The 19,271-nt window shown below is 42.1% G+C and overlaps 2 protein-coding genes across 4 annotated transcripts; one reads left to right on the top strand and one right to left on the bottom strand.

Annotated features, from left to right (window-relative positions):
- Nucleotides 1–2,814: 2,814 nt before the first annotated feature.
- On the top strand, nucleotides 2,815–9,540 carry LOC133509217 (chloride intracellular channel protein 6-like). The gene is made up of 6 exons (XM_061836053.1): nucleotides 2,815–4,128; nucleotides 5,863–5,972; nucleotides 6,726–6,851; nucleotides 8,249–8,355; nucleotides 8,763–8,944; nucleotides 9,033–9,540. The coding sequence occupies exons 1-6, from the start codon at nucleotides 2,905–2,907 to the stop codon at nucleotides 9,192–9,194; spliced, it is 1,911 nt and encodes a 636-aa protein (XP_061692037.1). The 5' UTR covers nucleotides 2,815–2,904; the 3' UTR covers nucleotides 9,195–9,540.
- On the bottom strand, nucleotides 9,116–18,849 carry slx9 (SLX9 ribosome biogenesis factor). 3 transcript variants are annotated; one of them, XM_061836085.1, is made up of 7 exons: nucleotides 18,537–18,849; nucleotides 14,265–14,385; nucleotides 13,955–14,026; nucleotides 12,920–13,094; nucleotides 12,722–12,787; nucleotides 12,486–12,614; nucleotides 9,116–9,133 (listed from the first exon to the last, which is right to left on the bottom strand). In XM_061836085.1, the coding sequence occupies exons 1-6, from the start codon at nucleotides 18,717–18,719 to the stop codon at nucleotides 12,491–12,493; spliced, it is 741 nt and encodes a 246-aa protein (XP_061692069.1). In that variant the 5' UTR covers nucleotides 18,720–18,849; the 3' UTR covers nucleotides 9,116–9,133; nucleotides 12,486–12,490. The 3 variants fall into 3 exon arrangements, with proteins under 3 accessions (XP_061692069.1, XP_061692059.1, XP_061692049.1); XM_061836075.1 differs by lacking the exon at nucleotides 9,116–9,133 and adding an exon at nucleotides 12,305–12,395; XM_061836065.1 differs by lacking the exon at nucleotides 9,116–9,133 and having other exon boundaries at nucleotides 12,305–12,614.
- Between the last annotated feature and the right edge of the window lie 422 nt (nucleotides 18,850–19,271).

The following is a 19,271-nucleotide window of genomic DNA, read 5'->3' as shown; positions in this document are numbered from 1 at the left end:
GACACTCTAAATTGCCCCTAGGTGTGATTGTGAGCGTGGCTGTTTGTCTTTATGTGCCCTGTGACTGGCTGGCAACCAGTTCAGGGTGTAACCCGCCTCATCCCCGTTGACAGCTAGGATTGGCTCTAGCACTCCCTGTGGCCCTCGTGAGGATAAGCGGCAAAGAAAATGGATGAGTCTGGTGTACACTTCTCAGTTGACATGGGCACTGACTCACCCCTGTCCTGAACGAGGGTGTGGAAAATGGATAGATGCTTGTAATGCATTCTAAAGAGTTCTAAATTCAGATGAGAGATTAAAAGGAAATTTATCATTATTTTTTTCACAAACTTTCAACAGTTCCCTTATGTCTTAACAGGTCTATTACAGAGAATTACAGCACACCCAACATTTGTCAAAGCTTCAGACTCTAACCAAACAACCATTCATGCTGTTACTACCCAGGAACCGAAACCACACTGTCAGGTTTGTGAACCAGGACACCAATGACATACTGTCAAATTCAGTATCCAATATTGTGATATATTGGCAACCATTTTTGTGTCTTTGCAACACTGTGGTCTGGTGTGGTACTTAAAAAAAAAAAAAAACTTATGTTATGCTGGGGTTTAAGCTCCAAGTCATGTGGGGATCAGGGTTGATTTAATCCTCGAGAGAGAGAGAGAGGAGAGAGAGAGAGAGAGAGAAGAGAGAGAGAGAGAGAGGAGAGAGAGAGAGAGAGAGAGAGAGAGAGAGAGAGAGAGAGAGAGAGGAGAGAGAGAGAGAGAGAGAGAGAATTGGGAGGGAGAGAGAGTTCGGTCCGATTGTGTTGATGTCGAACGCTGCTTGAGCTGCAGTACGATATTTAGTTTTCAACAGGAAAAGACTGACGACAACTCCTGAATTTCTGTGCCTAAAAATTAGTCAAGGTCTCCAAATTTTGAATTTTGAACACTGGCTTGTCATCCAAAAGGCATCATGTATTCCACCCGTGAACCTCTGGACTGACGAAAATCTTATCACAACCAGTTGGGAGGTACCTTCTTAATTAATGGAAGCGTTCATTGGTAGTCACTTTTTGGAACTATCATTTGAATTTAATGTATTTTTTATTTAATTTGATTTAAGTCTATTCTTAGTTTTGTGCTCTATCATTCTGAATCTGTAATATTCTATTCATCTTACGTTCTTTGACGGGAGCACTTTCACATTTAATATTTGGACTTAATTTGTGAACTGAAAAAAAAAATGGCATCTTGGGAATCCATTTTTGATCCGGAATTCTGAACCCCTTAAACAGAGGTGAAATCCAAGACGGTGGTCATTTCAGCCTTTTGTACTTTTCCAATGGCACAGTCAGACTTATGGCCAAACCCGGACCTATCAAACTCCACTGTGGTCCACAGCCCAGTCACTTTTTGTTCAGATGCAAATAACCAGAGAGAAAAAAATGATAGGCCCAGAGAACAGGAAGAGGTTGAACTTGCTGAAGAAGTGGAGGAGGACATTTTGTTAATAGCTGAGGCAGGACCCGGGCAAGCTGAAAAAGAAATCGTAGATCAAAGTCAACAGGAAGAAATGGGAATCATCGCAATGGCCCTGGTACCAAATGAAATGACAATGGAGGAAAAGGAAGGTCAGGGAAGACTGGAGGAGATAAGAGTGGAAGGAACATGTGAAGAGCAGCATGAGAAAGAGTGCAGAGTCCAAAAAGAGGGAATGGCAACCTTGGCTGGGAATCTGGGTCACTTCTCAGCAGCAGAGCAACTTGAAAATGGCAACGACGAAGAAGGTAATGAAAACGAGAAAGATGATCAACATTTGAAAATAGCAGAAGGTACAGAGCCAGTAGCTGAAGATGGAGATGGAGAAGAGGCCCAGACACCCATTGTCAATTATGTGGAAACCAATGACAACATTTTAGTTTTGGGAACTGAAAAAGAGTGTGCAGATGGAAAGGAAAGGGAAACAGATGGGATAAACCGAGAAGAAGAACAGTCGAATAAACCTGAGATGGTGACTGCTGAAAACCAGAATCGCTTTTCAACTATTCTACAAGTTGAAAATAGCAATGTTTTCGAAAGTGAAGATGGGGGAGAGACTGAGAATGAGAGTAAAATCCGACATACGGAGCATTTAATTATAACTCAGAACTTGTGTCACAATGCAATAATGGCTGAAGATGAAAATGGGCGACACAAAGAAGAAAATGAAGAGCCCAGAAAACGAGAGGAACCAATCGGGAGCAAGGGGATTATACAGGAAGAGGAAAGTTGTTTTGAAACAAATGTTGAGACAGACATTATGGTTCATCTCTCAACAATGTTCCAAGATAGAAATGATAGAAACAAAAATGAAGAGCACAGAGAGCAAGAGGAACCGATTGGGAGCGAGGAGAATTTCCAGGGAGAGCGACGCTCATGTGACATAAACACGGCAATGGAAAGTCTAGAAACTCATTACCCAACACGGGAAGATGATGAAAATAAAAATGCTGCATGTCAAGAACAGAGCAATGAGATTGCAGATATGATGGAGGAAGAAGAACATCTGATAACATTGACCATAAAGGAAACTGATCACAGTGTTCAAGCCTCAGTACCAAATTTACAGGATTTCCATGAAAGTACTTTAACGATGGATGAGAATGCTCACGTCTCAGCTACAAGTTCCCAAAAATCCCATCAAAGTCCACTGACCACTGATGAAGATGATGATAACGCGGGGGGTTTTCACAAGGTTCAAACCTCTCCTACTTATTCACGTAAGTCTGATGAGGGGTGGCAGATGAATAGTCCAGTGACACCCACCCATTTAGAAGATGACGTGAAAGATGTCAGCATTGACTCAGCTTTGCAGGTCAAAGGTGAAAGTCCTGATCAGGGTTCACATGGCAGTGTTGTTGAGACGAGCCAGTTGCTTGATATGGTGAAACATAATGAAACTGACCCAAGTGACAACATGAACAGCTTGTGGGAACAGGAACCAAACAACGACGTCTTACAGCAGGAGGTCCTGATTATGGACATGCGGGAGATGGCCGAGGTCACGGTATCTGCTTCAGACAAAGAAACCACACCAGGTCTTGAAATTAAAGAGCCACCAGATGTCGCGTTGGTAGCTTCCTTAGAGCAACATGGAGAGGACGTTAGTATTGACGCAAATGGGATGCATGAAATAAAGGAGCAAGAAGAAAATATTCCCTTCATTGAAATGGATGCAGGTGGCCAAACCCCAGAGGAGAAAGACGAGCTGAATAAAGAAACTGATCTTGACAGCCAGGTTGAGGATATAAATGTAAGGACCCAACAAGATGATACGCAGCAGAAAACGGAATCCGAGAAAGAGGTGAAACTGCCAAAGGAGGAGCTCATGTGTGAGGAATCCAGAGTTGATGGGCACGAACATGAAGAAGATCAACCTCTGCATCCTCTCAGCAGACATCACGGAGAAAGTGATGATGTGAGGAATGCGCCAAATCAAGAAGAGACGGCAGAAACTGTGAGCATGTTAGACGATGAGACTGAAAAGATAGAAGACAAGAGTCAAAAAAGAGGACTTCAAGACCTTGGGAATGTTGAGTCAAATGAGGCCATAGACAGCAGGTCAGAGTCACATGAAGATGAGAAGCCAGTTAGAGAAGAGTTGGAACTGGACATAAATGGAAGAGTCAAAGAATTAAAACAAGCCATGGAGAATGGGATACTTTGCCTTGAGACACAGTTGACAAAGAAGGAAGTGAAAATGCCGTCCACTAGGAGAAAAGATAATGAATGGATTAAAATGAAACATGGCGAACCAGGCGCCAATCCAGAAGGAAAACACCAGAAAGAGAATCCCGTGAGAACCGACAAAGGATCTTTAACTGACAACTTTCATCTATCCATGAGGGATGCATGGATGAAGGAGCTGAAGTCAGTCATTAAAGAAGATGTTCCTCCAAAAAAGAAAGATGGCCAGGTCAAGAAAAAGAGGGTGGTGCTGTTGGAGGATGGACAGGAATACATTGCTCATCAGGAGAGGCAGACAGAGAAGCGGCAGGAGATGATTCCACAAAATGTGGTGGAGACCCTTTTGCCTCGTGTGGACGATACCGCAACGTGCACACCACCACAGGACCAAAACGATGAGATCTCACTTTACGTCAAGGTAATGAAAAAAGTATCCGACACTTGACCTAACAGAAGCTAAACTCCTGCTCACTGTGTATAAACAACCTTTAACACCAGTACCATTTTGCAGGTGCATCTTGGGTCATTGCTAGTGTATGAAACTCTTTTTCACCATTTCAGTTGTCCTGATTTTTTTTTGTGCAGAGCTAAAGCCAAGCCCAAATACTAATCTTGGCTTTCTGGCTTGACTCATGTATAAATACTGAGTGCCATCATTCCATCAGTGGCTCTCCACATTCATTGCGAGTTACTGAGCAACTCAAACATGTCTGTAGGCGTGACTGTGAGTGCAAATGGTTGTTTCTTTATATGTGCCCTGCGATTGGGTGCCGACCAGTTCGGGGTGCACCTAGCCTCTCGCGCTAAGATAACTGGGATAGGCTCCAGCGCACCCATGACCCTAGTGAGGATAAGCAGAACGCAAGGGAAATGAACAAGGCTACTTGTCAAGGAGGATAATATTTCAATGTGAAGTGAAATGACTTAGCGTGGCCTACTCTTGTCAGCAGGTTCAGCTGAATTTGATTGAGAGATCAGGTACAGGTGAGTAATTGCAAGCCAGTCACAGAGTATAGACTTCCTTTCTTCCATTTTCTTTGCCGCTGATCCTCATGAGTGTCGCAGGGAGTGCTGTCAACGGGCAGGAGGTGGGGTACACCCTGAACTGCTTGCCAGCCAATCACAGTAATTATATTATTATATAATACAATTATTATTATCATCATCATCATCATTATTATGGTCCATCCACCCACTCATTTTCTGAGCCGCTTATCCACACGACCGTCGCGGGAGTGCTGGAGCCTATCTCAGCTGTCAACGGCCAGGAGGCGGGGTACACTCTGAACTGGTTGGCACCCAATCGCGGGCACATAGAGACAAACAGCCACACTCACAATCATACCTAGGGGCAATTTAGAATGTCCAATTCATGTTGCATGTTTTGGGATGTGGTAGGAAACCGGAGTGCCGGGAGAAAACCCACGCAGGTACAGGGAGAACATCTAAATTCCACACTGGCGGGGCCGGGATTTGAATCCCAGACCTCAGAACTGTGAGGCAAACACTTTAACCAGTTGCGCTACCGTGCCGCATTAGGAAGGTTTAAAACCTTGAAAAAAAATTCACTAATACTGCGTGTTGGAGCTGCTTGTCTCACATTTAAACAACACTGCCTTTGTGAGAGAATTTGTTGGCTGACTCAATCGAGTTTATAAACTTCCTTGCTGCTGGTTAAATTCCGAGATGATGACTGAACTGGTTCTTCAAAGCTGATCAAATAAAGATCATTAAGCGACATTAGTCTTACACATAGCCAATAGGCCAAGTTGATGGCAAATACTGTATGGAGTGTTGGAATGTTATACTGCTGGAGCTGGAAGGCTAATCTCTGCATTCTCACTCTGTAAGCTGATTAGCCTCCTGTTGGTGTTCACTTGTGGGTACAGTAGTCATGGAAGCAACAAACTCACCGTGCACCATGCACAACCATCACATTTATATTTCATTGTTATGATGTGCAATTTTTGAATCGTTTAAGTTAATCTCACACGGTGCAACAGAAAGTCAAAGCTAACGACTTTTTAAGTCTGACAAAGCAATTTTTTTCTTTTTAGCCTGGTACCTTTGCCATCTTATTGTCAAAGACCATGGACAAAAAAAATTGTTGCTCCCCTTGAGCTGACGGAGCTTTTCATTTGTGTGCGTGTAGGCAGGCAGCGATGGAGAAAGCATCGGTAACTGCCCATTCTCTCAACGACTTTTTATGATTCTCTGGCTCAAAGGAGTGATCTTCAATGTCACCACAGTTGACCTGAAGCGGTAAATACTGTATTGTTTTCATGTAATCGGTGCAAGCTGGCAGAGGAAATGTGTATTTTTTTTTTCCTTTACAAGGGGTAAACCATCCCTAAAAATACCAGACATCCATTCTGGACGAAATTGGAAACATTACAAATCAAAAATCATATTTGGAAATCTGAAATACTAATGAACCAAAACTGTAGAATAAGGGAGTTTCTTCCTTCCTCTATGACCGTAAAAATGAAATAAAAATGTCATAGTTACAGAAAATAATAATTCCTGATGCCACAGTATATTCCAGACCTACTTTCCATAAATAAAAATACACGGTATGTGTACAGTAGTGAGAATGAAAAATGAAAAACGGCGTGTAAAATGGTAATTAAGTGTGCCGTCTTGGACACACCACCAGTTCATTGTTATCATGCAACAGAAATGCCATGGTAACCACGGCAAAACATACATTTACAGTGAAAAAGAAGGAAGACTACTACATGAGAAGGAGGTACAAAATAAATTTAGATTTTACAGTCATATCATTCTCACTACTGTACACATACCGTGTATTTTTATTTATGGAAAGTAGGTCTGGAATATACTGTGGCATCAGGAATTATTATTTATTGTAACTATGACATTTTTATTAACTACATGGCTGTATTAAGAACACAACAATAAATGGAGGATCCCCAATGTATTTATTTAAGACGGTGGTTCCCTTAGACATTTGCTGACCCGCTTGACCTGGCCTGTTGGCCTTTGTGTTGTCAGGAAACCTGCTGACTTACAGGACCTCGCTCCCGGCACCAACCCTCCATTTATGACCTTTAACGGAGAGGTCAAGGTCGACGTCAACAAGATAGAGGAGTTCCTCGAGGAGAAACTGACACCACCGCGGTAAACAAATGCAAACACCCTACACTATCATAATCAGCGATATTGTGGTAATAGTAGTCACACTCTTAACTTGAACATTGTACAGTAGACGCTTAGAATGCTTCATTTTATGTTCTCGAGATTGAAGTACCGGTACTCTGATTGAAATATTTCCCTGACTATGGCTGTGCAGGTACACTACCATAAAAAGGTTGAGAATCACTTGGAAATACAGTTTTCATATTTCATTGAGAAAAACGTTTTTTTTCAATGAATTAATACATTTTTCAGAAATAGTATTGCAAACACAGGGAGTCCTCGGTCTCCGACTGAGATCTGTTCCTACAGTAGCAACTTAACTCGAATTTCAACTAAAGTCGGATTCCACCATTAAAGTTAGAATTTACATCAAAATACTTTGTATAAAAAAAACAAATACATCGAAAAAAACAAGATGATGTACTAAGCATTACTGCTGAGAGGTGGATGGAGAAGAAGGGGAGGCTGTGCTTCGTTATTGGAACCTGGTCCCCAGTCCTCTCCATCTCGACAAGTATCAAAGAACCTCGTTTTGTAATCATTGTATCTGACATAGGAACAAACCCTTCACATGCGCTAAAATACAGGCTTTATCTTTAATAATTACCACCGCGCTCGACCGACTGAAGCCTCGGTGGTGTTGGTGCCTCTCGTTTCTCCAATCTTTTTATCATTTTGAGCTTCGTTTCCATAGTAATGGATTTTCTTTTGGCTGCAGAAGCATTGCTAAAAGATACAGCTTTCATCTTTGGGTCGATAATGTTTAAAAAGGAGGGCAAAAAATACGAAGATACTCCAGGCGCACAAACACAGACAAGCACGGGCCAGACAAAATGGAAGACGAGGGACGGGCATTGTAAAGTCGAAACGTCTTGGGTTGAGACCGTCTTAACCCATGGACTCCCTGTATGTATAAACAGCAGTGCTTTTTCTTTAAAAAATAGTCACTTGACATCCAAATGAAACAGTAACACATAAACCACACACAAAAAGTAAAAGATTCACCCTGAAATTTCATGGACATGTACTATATCCAGTATAAACACAATATACGTACCCATGTGTTGTCATTGAAAACATTAGTTGGTGACACTGATGATGTAGTGGTACACTCGGGTGACTTTGGTGCATGAGGTGTAGGTTCAATTCCCACTTAGTGTCTTTATGTGCCCTGTGATTGACTGGTGACCAGTTCAGGGTGTTGTCTGCCTTTCGCCCGAAGTAAGCTCGGATAAATGCCAGCGCTCCTGTGACCCTTGTGAGGATAACCGGCTTTGGGAAATAGATGGATGGGTTCATTACTTTGTCTGCGTGACTCCCAACTTTTGAACAACGATATATGTTGCAAGGGCTTATCCTGTATTGTTTGGTATCACCAGCTACCCCAAACTGTCACCGAAAAATCCAGAGGCCAACACAGCCGGTATTGATGTTTTTGCCAAGTTCTCTGCTTATATCAAGAACCCGAGGAAAGACACCAATGACGGTAGGATACAGACAGGTTCCACCACTTTTCTTCTGAAGCTACATAATCCATATTGTCCCGATTAATTCAATTAACTTTAATTGAAAGTAATTTCCAACTTCTTTGTCTTTTCCGATAATCTTCAAATTTAGGGTTTGTGAGTCGTAGTAGAAATCTCTACTTGACTGTGAGCTAGTTTTATGTAACCCAATTGTCTCACCTTATTTCTGAAATGACATTGATGGTCTGTTATGACGTGACCTCATTCTTTAGTTCCGAGACGATGGGCAAACTTTGACCATTTATTCTTTTGAGGGACAGATATGACTTGAATTACTACAGCGTGTGTGTGTGTGTGTTAAACTCAAGACCCAGCAACCAGATGTGAGCCATCAAATCATTTAGTGAGTGAATCTCTTCATTCCCAGCCTTAGAGAAAGCACTGGTCAAGTCTCTTCGGCACCTCGATGACTTCCTGCGGACTCCCCTACCTAGTGAGATTGACGGTGATGCCTCAGGAGATGTCCCAGAGTCCACCAGGAGCTTCCTGGACGGCCCAGAGCTCACGCTGGCCGACTGCAACCTGCTTCCTAAACTACACATCCTAAAGGTTCACGGTTCTTCATTGTTGGAGAGCACAGGCTCCGGGTCATTTGCAATGCTTTTCTACTTACAAGATTCTGCTTTCCTCTTTCTAGGTGGTAGCCAAGAAGTATCGTGGATTTGAGATCCCTGCAGAGATGACAGGCATTTGGCGGTACCTGAACTGTGCCTATCAGAGAGAAGAATTCAACAGCACCTGCCCAGCCGAGAGGGAAATTGAGTTTGCCTATGTTAATGTTGTTAAAAAAGTTAAATGAGGGCAAATCATCTTGTAATTTAGATCAAGCGTGGCTAATGTTTGGCCTGGGGGCCACAGACTGCCCAATTCATTCTTTCATCCGGCCCACAGAGTATTTACATTATCATGAGTCCTGTGATATTTGGTGTAGCAATCTAACACCCCCCCCCAGGAATCGTTAAATTAAATCAATTTATTCTGTTTTTTAATTGATTCTGTATTCCTATAGCTCACTCTATAACATGTATTGTACCGGTAGATAGAAAAAGTCAGAAAAATGATCTATTACATTTTGGAAATTATTCATTTAATCTAACAATAATATAATGTGATATATTTACAGAAATTGTAAACTATTCCAAAAATGTATTGTATTGTTAAGCAAACATAAAAAAAATCAATTTATTTATTTAAAGAAAGAATTGGCTAATATTTAGGAATTAAGTCTGAATTCCTGAAATTAGAAAGTATTAGTTATTGAAATGAAATATTAACATACACGTTTTGACAAAAACATTTGATCTTGTTTTCAACCCCACCAACAAATGACCCGTCTCATCTGTCCATTTTCAAGCTCAAATGTGGCCCTTGAGCACAAATCTTTCTTCACCCCTGATCTCGAAAAGGTGACAAAGGAGGAATATGCCAATATAGACTGGATCAGTATCTTGATACAGAAGGTACACACCCCGTCTGAAGATACCCTAGAGTGTTCGTCGTGAATGTGGGTGTACCAAGGACTCTCATGATGGGTCGCACAATGAGCAAACCTCGTGTGAAACAAGTCTGTACAAAGATACAGTTGAAGCCAGAAACTTATGAACATACATTGTGCAAAAATATTTTGTTTTTTGCCTCATTGTCTAAGTCAAATCAGACCAAACCTCTTCTGTTTCCGATCAGACAGGATCACCAAAATTATTTAATTTTGTTAAATGTCACAATAGAGAGAGACTTTCTTAGAGAAATGCATATTATTTTCTTGGAGGTCAAAGGTTTACATACATTTCCTTGGTATGGAGTAGCATTCCGTTGAACTGCATGACTTGGGTCAAACGTTTTAGGTAACCTTCCACACGCTTCTGACAGTACTCTCTGCTGGTATCCTGGCCCATCCCTCCTGACAGAACTGGTGCAACTGAGTCAGGTTTGTCGATTGCCTTCCTCGCTTTTCAGATCTGTCCACAAATTTTTAATTGGATTCATATCAGGGCTTTGGGATCGCCACTCCAAGACATTGACTTTGTTTTATCCTCAAACCACTTTTTAAGTATTTTAGCAATAAGCTTAGGATCATTGTCCATTTGGAAGTCCCGAGTTTTAGCTTCCGGGGTGATATCTTGAAATGTTGCCTTACTATCTCCATGAAATGTTCTCTCTTCATGATGCCACCTATTTTATGCAGCGGTCCAGTTCCTGCTGTAGCAAAACAGCCCCATAGCATGATGCGGCCACATCCATGCGTCACAGTGAGTATGCTTCCCCTTTTCCTCAAGATGTAATGTTGGTCATTATGGCCCAACAGCTCCATTTTTGTTTCATCAGACCACAGAACATGTCTCCAGAAGTTAAGATCTTTATGTTGGTGACTTTTTTCAAACTGCAATCTGTACTTTTTATATTTCTTTAGGAGTAATGGCTTCATTCTCTGTGAGTGTCCTTTCAGCCCATGGTGAAGCAGGACTCGTTTCATTGTGGAAAATGACACTTTCTTACGACCTTCATTGAACATCTTTACAAAGTCTTTAGCTTTTGTTCCGGGGTTGATGCGTACATTTCGGCCAAAAACACATTCACATCTGGGACACAGAGCCCGTCTCTTTACTGAGAAGTGAGATGCCTGGACAGTCCCATGTTTATATATGCAAATAATTGTTTGAAGGGATGAACATGGCACCTTCAATCCTCTGGAAATTGCACCCAAGGATGAGCCAGACTTGTGGAGCTCCATGATTCTTTCTTTCTTTGATTTCCTGTCTTATTTCTTTTGATTTTCCATTGATTTCAAATAAGGAAGCAGAGTGTTTGAGGTGTGGCCTTAACTACATCCCCAAGTTTGCAGTCAATTAACTCACATATCAGTCACCCTATCAGGAGCTTCCAAAGCCATGACCTCATCAACTGGGCTTCTCCATGTTCTTTAAAGACATAGTACGTTTTGTGTATGTAAACGTTTGACCTAAAAGAAAATAGAGTAACATTCTGAAAAAAAAAAATAAAAAAAATTCTCATTATTGTGGCATCCAACAAAGTTAAACAATTTTGGTGATCCTGACTGACCTGAGCCAACAGAGGTTTAGTCTGATTTGACTTCAGACAATGAGACACAAAATGAAATGTGTTTTTTTGCACAGTGTAAGTAAATGTGTGGCTTCAATTGTATCCTCATCTCTTTTATTTTCACTTTTCCTTCAAATAATAGCAGAGCCAGTGCGCTGCAAAAATGAGGATGGTCGTGTATTTCACACAATCTTTTTTTTTTTTTTAAATGTTTGACAGTTACAACCAGTATAAAATTTCAAAAGCCTGTCATGCTCTTACTAATCCATATCTGCATTGCTTTTGTTGCATCGCTATTTTAGTACTATATTAGATTTTATAAACCACATATCAGCCAAACATTATCAAGAAACTTCTGTGATTAAAAAACAGTAATTGTTTAGCTAGGAGGTGACCACTCAACAAAAGGAAAATGTCAAATTCTACATTAAAAGCCACCTCATTACTCATGTTATGAGCTCGAACTTCATTTGTTTTAGTATATCAACTCGAATCACAGATGCCTCATCGCAATCAGGTGAGAGAAAGCAAATTCTCAAAAATCAGCCTGTTGTGTTCTGTCACTGTATTCTTATAATCGCTATTAAACTAATTTTATTGCTATGGTACAGGACAGTAATTTCTCGTTTCCATTTTTGTTTATTTTTCATGAAAAGGTACATCCCGATAACTGTACCGTATCCATAAAAGTAATTAAGTGGTCAAAGGAAACAATTTGAACAAAGTTGAGCGCTTTGATTAAAAAAAGTAGGTCTTTGCCATTTCTCTATCGAAAATTAAAAAGCTTTTGGGGGTTTCAATTTATGGATTTTCCCCAAACACTTCACTACATATATCAATCACACTCGCTGAAAGTACAATTTTATTGGTGATCATAAACTAAAAACATTCACGAAAGGCTGTTGTCAGTTGAGTCTGTGTTGACATTATAGTCGACAGTCTAAAAAAAAAAAAAACACAGTACACGAGGATTCTGTAATGGAGGAACGGTGACGTATGGTTTAAATACAGTAAGTAATAAACATCTTACTGATGTTAACTGGAACCTTCTTCTAAATGCTTTAGTCTCTTCCTCAGATGTTCAGAGATGTCATTGAGAGGATTCCTTTTGCTGCTGAGGATTTTCACCGCTTCACCAAACCTACTGATTTCCGACTCCCTGTCAAAATAAAAAGACATTACATAAGAAGATAAGCACATTTCATTTGAAGTTATTGATTAACAACACTGAAGAATAATCTAAAAAAATTATATACAATGACATACAAGAGTTTGCGTTTCTGTAGCGGTCTCATCTGACTGAAATCGGTTGCGGCGCTCTTCTTGACAGGCCTGCCGGGTTAGTTAGAAACAATACTGTATGAAAACAAAATTCACCAACAAGCATATACACCCACTACGTGGTGAATCTCGACCACTTTTCACCATTAAAGTGTCACACATTGAGCTTATGAGTGGACTTACACTTTGCTTTTCCGGCGAGCTGTGGGGCCTAAGCGGGCTGATGTAGCCGGGGTGATGAGCTCCGACAGCTCGGGCAGGGCTTCCGCGAGCACGCTCATGTCTCCCACAACGGGAGTGGCCTGCCGCCGAGCCTGTGCCGCTTGACGCTCCTTTGTCAACTTGATAATGCTTATCTCTGCGGATGAAACCCAAACAAAGTGAGCTGGCCAGGTGAAGCCCCGTTTCAGCCAAGATATATCGTTTAGTCACTTTCCGCTGCATTTTCAATTTCGAATATAGATTAAATATACACAAGTAGAAGGTTTGGTCACAGTTTATTAGCCAATAGCACTAGAAAGTGTCAAACCTTTAGTCCATATTGATGTCAGAACAGACCTTCCAGTCAATTCATTTGACTCAGATGTACCGTAATTTCCGGCTTATAAAGGTGCAACTTTTTTCACAGGCTTTCAACCCCGCGGTTTATGCGGTGATGCGGTTGAGTTGTGCATTTTTTCTAACGGCTGCAAGGGGGGGACACTCGAGCGGAAAAGGTAAGAGCGAGACCGGTGGAATATATGTGCCGAGGAAGTGACTTTTACCGGTCGAGCCCTGTTAGCGCTTCGCAAGCGTGTTACTGTCATGTCTCAGTGATTTTTACCGGTATGTTGTTGTTTTTTTTTTTTTTTCCTACCGGCCCTCTTAGCACAGTGGCGCTAGTGTTAAACTCTCTGTGTACTGTCTGTCTTTGTAAATATGTCGTGTTTCAATGTGGGCACTTGTGGCTTTTACACAGCTATGGCGTGCGTATGTACCAATTGGTATTTTCTTTACAAATGTACTGGGTGAGGCTTATAACCAGGTGCGCTCTGTAGGCCGGGAATTACAGTACTTCAATTAGGTTTTTAGAGGCCACGCCTGTAACCAATGAGGAATAATCACTCAATAGTTTTGGTACTTCATAGACTGATTCTCTGCATTTAATAATACACACACACACAAAAAAAGATTCCTTGGAACACTCTTTGTGATGCATGACAAATATAAGTAACTCACTGTTGAGCCATCGTTCCCTTCTTTCTTTCATCTTTTCTTTCTTTGACTTCACTTTCTTTTCTTCAGCATTTCCTTAAAAAAATAGACAGGAAAGTGTTTGCTTACTGATGACGACTGAGATACGCTAATGTTATACGCATAGGTTTCCAATGACGTCACCACCATCCTTAGAGCAATCGGATAAATTAACGATAGAAAAAAAAACGCCACTCTTCACCTATCACCTGTGTTCTTTGACCTCTATGACACGCAAGATGGGGTAATTGGAAACCTATCCATTAAATGTCACAAGGATGTTGGCAAAGCTTACCTGCCTTGGCAGGTGTGGGGGCTGCTGGAGGGTCATTGAATGTTAACGTCTGCTTCAGGGCCTCTGGGGCAATTTCTGTTCCTGAAAAGATCCCAGCATGGGAAGACATTTGGTCCTGGGCCTGCAGAATTAAGCATAAGCATAAGCATTTGTTACGATAGATTAACCTTCCTGTCAGTTATTAAGTGGATAATTTAAAGTTTCACTCAAAGAATAAAAAATTGTAATAATAAAAAATAAATAAAGAGGATCTAAATAATTATTCCAAAATTTGTCTTAAATTTTTGTTTTTGTTCTAAATAAACATCCATATTCTTTGCTGCTTATCCTCACGAGGGTCGCGTGAGTGCTGGAGCCTATTCAGTCAACAGGCAGGTGCCAGGGTACATCCTGAACTGGTTGCCAGCCAATTGCAGGGCAGATGGGGGGCACAAACCAGTGCAATCTGTAGGCCGGTCCCAAGCCCGGATAAATGCAGAGGGTTGCGTCAGGAAGGGCATCCGGCGTAAAAACTGTGCCAAACAAATATGAGCGTTCATCTAAAGAGTCCCATACCGGATCGGTCGTGGCCCGGGTTAACAACGCCCGCCCCCGGCACTGCTAACCTGCAGGGCGTCGGTGGAAATTCAGCTACTGTGGGTCGAAGACAAAGAAGAGGAGGAAACCAGACCCAGCGTCAGAAGAAAAAGAGGAATGCACAGAGCCTACAACTGAGTGTAGGGACTTTGAATGTTGGGACTATGACAGGAAAAGCTCAGGAGTTGGTTGACATGATGATTAGGAGAAAGGTTGATATTCTGTGCATCCAAGAGAGCAGGTGGAAAGGTAGTAAGGCTAGAAGTTTGGGAGCAGGGTTTAAATTATTCTACCACGGAGTAGATGGGAAGAGAAATGGAGTAGGGGTTATTTTAAAGGAAGAGCTGGCTAAGAATGTCTTGGAGGTGAAAAGAGTATCAGATCGAGTGATGAGACTAAAATTTGAAATTGAGGGTGTTATGTATAATGTGGTTAGCGGCTATGCACCACAGGTAGGATGTGACCTAGAGTTAAAAGAGAAATTCTGGAAGGAACTAGATGAAGTAGTTCTGAGCATCCCAGACAGCGAGAGAGTTGTGATTGGTGCAGATTGTAATGGACATATTGGTAAAGGAAACAGGGGCGATGAAGAAGTGATGGGTAAGTACGGCATCCAGGAAAGGAACTTTGAAGGGCAGATGGTGGTGGACTTTGCAAAAAGGATGGAGATGGCTGTAGTGAACACTTATTTCCAGAAGAGGGAGGAGCATATAGTGACCTACAAGAGCGGAGGTAGAACCACGCAGGTAGATTATATTTTGTGCAGACGATGTAATCTGAAGGAGGTTACTGACAGTAAAGTAGTGGTAGGGGAGAGTGTAGCTCAACAGCATAGGATGGTAGTATGTAGGATGATTCTGGTAGTGGGTAGGAAGATTAAGAAGACCAAGGTAGAGCAGAGAACCAGGTGGTGGAAGCTGAGAAAGGAAGAATGTTGTGCGGCCTTCCGGAAAGAGGTGAGACAGGCTCTCGATGGACAACCGAAGCTCCCGGAAGACTGGACGACGACAGCCAATGTGATCAGAGAGACAGGCAGGAGAGTACTTGGTGTGTCATCTGGTAGGAAAGGGGAGAAGGAGACTTGGTGGTGGAACCCCAAAATACAGGGAGTCATACAAGGAAAGAGATTAGCGAAGAAGAAGTGGGATACTGAGAGGACTGAGGAGAGGCGAAAGGAGTACATCGAGATGCGACGTAGGACAAAGGTAGAGGTGGCAAAGGCTAAACAAGAGGCATATGAAGACATGTACACCAGGTTGGACACGAAAGAAGGAGAAAAGGATCTCTACAGGTTGGCCAGACAGAGGGATAGAGATGGGAAGGATGTGCAGCAGGTCAGGGTGATTAAGGATAGAGATGGAAATTTGTTGACTGGTGCCGGTAGTGTACTAAATAGATGGAAAGAATACTTTGAGAAGTTGATGAATGAAGAAAATGAGAGAGAAGGAAGAATTGAAGAGGCAAGAGTGAAGGACCAGGAAGTGGAAATGATTACTAAGGGGGAAGTCAGAAAGGCATTACAAAGGATGAAAAATGGGAAGGCAGTTGGTCCTGATGACATACCGGTAGAGGTATGGAAGCAATTTGGAGAGATGGCTGTGGAGTTTTTGACCAACTTATTCAACAGAATACTAGCGGCCGAAAAGATGCCTGAAGAATGGAGGAAAAGTGTTCTAGTTCCCATTTTTAAGAACAAAGGGGATGTTCAGAGCTGTGGGAACTATAGAGGAATAAAGTTGATGAGCCACACAATGAAGTTATGGGAAAGAGTAGTGGAGGCTAGACTCAGGACAGAAGTAAGTACCTGCGAGCAACAGTATGGTTTCATGCCTAGAAAGAGTACCACAGATGCATTATTTGCCTTGAGGATGCTCGTGGAAAAGTACAGAGAAGGTCAGAAGGAGCTACATTGTGTCTTTGTGGATCTAGAGAAAGCCTATGACAGAGTACCAAGAGAGGAACTGTGGTACTGCATGCGTAGGTCTGGTGTGGCAGAGAAGTATGTTAAAATAGTACAGGACATGTATGATGGCAGCAGAACAATGGTGAGGTGTGCCTTAGGTGTGACAGAGGAATTTAAGGTGGAGGTGGGACTGCATCAGGGATCAGCTCTGAGCCCCTTCCTGTTTGCAGTGGTAATGGATAGGCTGACAGATGAGGTTAGACTGGAATCCCCTTGGACCATGATGTTCGCAGATGATATTGTCATATGCAGTGAAAGCAGGGAGCATGCAGAGGAACAATTGGAAAGATGGAGACATGCACTGGAAAGGAGAGGAATGAAGATTAGCAGAAGTAAAACAGAATATATGTGCGTGAATGAGAAAAGTAGAGGGGGAAGAGTGAGGCTACAGGGAGAAGAGATAGCGAGGGTGGACGACTTCAAATACTTGGGGTCAACAATACAGAGCAATGGAGAGTGTGGTAAGGAAGTGAAGAAATGCGTCCAAGCGGAGTGGAACAGTTGGTGGAAGGTGTCTGGTGTTCTATGTGACAGAAGAGTCTCCGCGAGGATGAAGGGCAAAGTTTACAAAACAGTGGTGAGGCCGGCCATGATGTACGTATTAGAGACGGTGGCACTGAAGAAACAACAGGAAGCTGAACTGGAGGTGGCAGAAATGAAGATGTTGAGGTTCTCGCTCGGAGTGACCAGGTTGAATAGGATTAGAAATGAGCTCATTCGAGGGACGGCCAAAGCTGGATGTTTTGGAGACAAGATTCGAGAGAGCAGACTTCGATGGTTTGGACATGTTCAGTGGCGAGAGAGTGAGTATATTGGTAGAAGGATGCTGAGGATGGAGCTCCCAGGCAAAAGAGCGAGAGGAAGACCAAAGAGAAGGTTAATGGATGTGGTGAGGGAAACATGAGGACAGTTGGGGTTAGAGAGGAAGATGCAGGAGATAGGCTAAGATGGCAAAAGATGACACGCTGTGGCGACCCCTAACGGGACAAGCCGAAAGGAAAAGAAGAAGAAGAAGATTGAGAGAAACAGCCACAGTCACAATCACGCCTAAGGGCAATTTTAGAGTGTCCAATTAATGTTGCATGTTTTTGGGATACGGGAGGCAACCGGAGTGCCCGGAGAAAATCCACGCAGGCACGGAGAGAACATCCAAACTCCATACAGGCGGGGCCGGGATCAAACCCGGGACTTCAGAACTGTGAGGCCAACATTTACCAGCTGCACCACCCTGCCCCATTGTAAACAAACATTTTAATAAAATCTTATAAAAATTAGGCACATACATTTGTATCATAAAGCATTTATACTGAAATGGCAGAAGAGACAGATGTTATATGTATATAAAACACATGTATATATACATTTTCAAAGGCAACGAAAGCGTGGCGTGATTCGTTATAGAGTTTGTCTTTCATGTTCAAATCCCGACCCCGCCCGTGGGGAGTTTATTTTGGGTTTTTTTCCGGGCACTGCAGTTTCATCCCACATTCCAAAATCATGCATTAATTGGAGTCTCGAAATTGTCCCTTAGTGTGTTTGTGGGTGGGAACGGTTGTTTGTTTATATGTGCCTTGCGATTCACTGAGGATAAGCGGAGCAGAACATAGATGGAAGCAATGATGTTCGTACTGTGTTAGGGTAGGAGAAAATAAGCAAGTTGCCTTGATCAAAATGTGTTTTACAGAAGCAGTTATTGAGGAAAGCACAGTTGACACTATTCAGTAACTACTTACTTGCATCTTTCTTGTAACTTCAGGGAAGCCATTGTCCACAAGTGAATGACTTGGCTGCTGCGTTTGGCAGATGAAAGGCTCGTCCGACCCTTTACCTTTGGACGAAGCAAAGCCCGGCAGCCACGTCAGCTTCACAGCTTTCTGGTGCAGCTTCTGGCGGACGTTCTTAATTTTTCCAACCATTTTCAGGCAAGTCAAGCTGCGTTTACGATACTGTGAAAACAAATTTTCCGCTAAACTACACCTCGGGATTTGGTTCCTTTAACACGAGTGTATGTCTTCTTCGTTTCCTGCATGACGTCCATCTTAATGGAGCATTTAGCGCCACCTTGCGTTCTGGAGGAAAATCGAAAACCAAACAAAACCAACGAACAAAACCTAATTCTTTCTTTCCCTCTTAAATTTGACCTCTTATGCAGTCATCCGAAAAAATAAAAAGAAAAACATTAATTATTATTTTGACAGGCAAAGTTTGTTTAAAAGGTTGTTTACCTTGTTCTCATTACGCATACATATGAAGTGATACTTGATAGTAATCACTACATTTCAAATAAATTTGCGCACGCTGACAATGAACTTAAAGAAAAGTTGGGTTGCCACAACGGTTTCGTCCAATCAAGTCTTCTATCTATGAGCTTAACTACGTGCCTGCGGGTAGAAAAACTGTTGTTTTGTTTTTTTATTTGAATTGCTACACTTTTAAAAAACTGCGTTTGAAAAGTTAATATAAAAAAA

The sequence above is a fragment of the Syngnathoides biaculeatus genome, chromosome 2 (genome assembly GCF_019802595.1).
Source record: "Syngnathoides biaculeatus isolate LvHL_M chromosome 2, ASM1980259v1, whole genome shotgun sequence".
NCBI lineage: Eukaryota > Metazoa > Chordata > Actinopteri > Syngnathiformes > Syngnathidae > Syngnathoides > Syngnathoides biaculeatus.
This window is presented reverse-complemented; position numbering and strand designations above follow the sequence as displayed.

Bases quoted from the DNA above. Each gene is read 5' to 3' on its own strand.
- LOC133509217 (XM_061836053.1), top strand. From the start codon at position 2,905: ATGGTGAAACATAATGAAACTGACCCAAGTGACAACATGAACAGCTTG. The intron at 4,129-5,862 runs GTAATGAAAAAA...GTGTGCGTGTAG, and splicing joins AGATCTCACTTTACGTCAAG to GCAGGCAGCGATGGAGAAAG. The intron at 8,356-8,762 runs GTAGGATACAGA...CTTCATTCCCAG, and splicing joins GAGGAAAGACACCAATGACG to CCTTAGAGAAAGCACTGGTC.
- slx9 (XM_061836085.1), bottom strand. From the start codon at position 18,719: ATGGTTGGAAAAATTAAGAACGTCCGCCAGAAGCTGCACCAGAAAGCT. The intron at 14,386-18,536 runs GTAAGTAGTTAC...TTAATTCTGCAG, and splicing joins AAGTTACAAGAAAGATGCAA to GCCCAGGACCAAATGTCTTC. The intron at 12,615-12,721 runs GTATGTCATTGT...TTATTTTGACAG, and splicing joins CTACAGAAACGCAAACTCTT to GGAGTCGGAAATCAGTAGGT.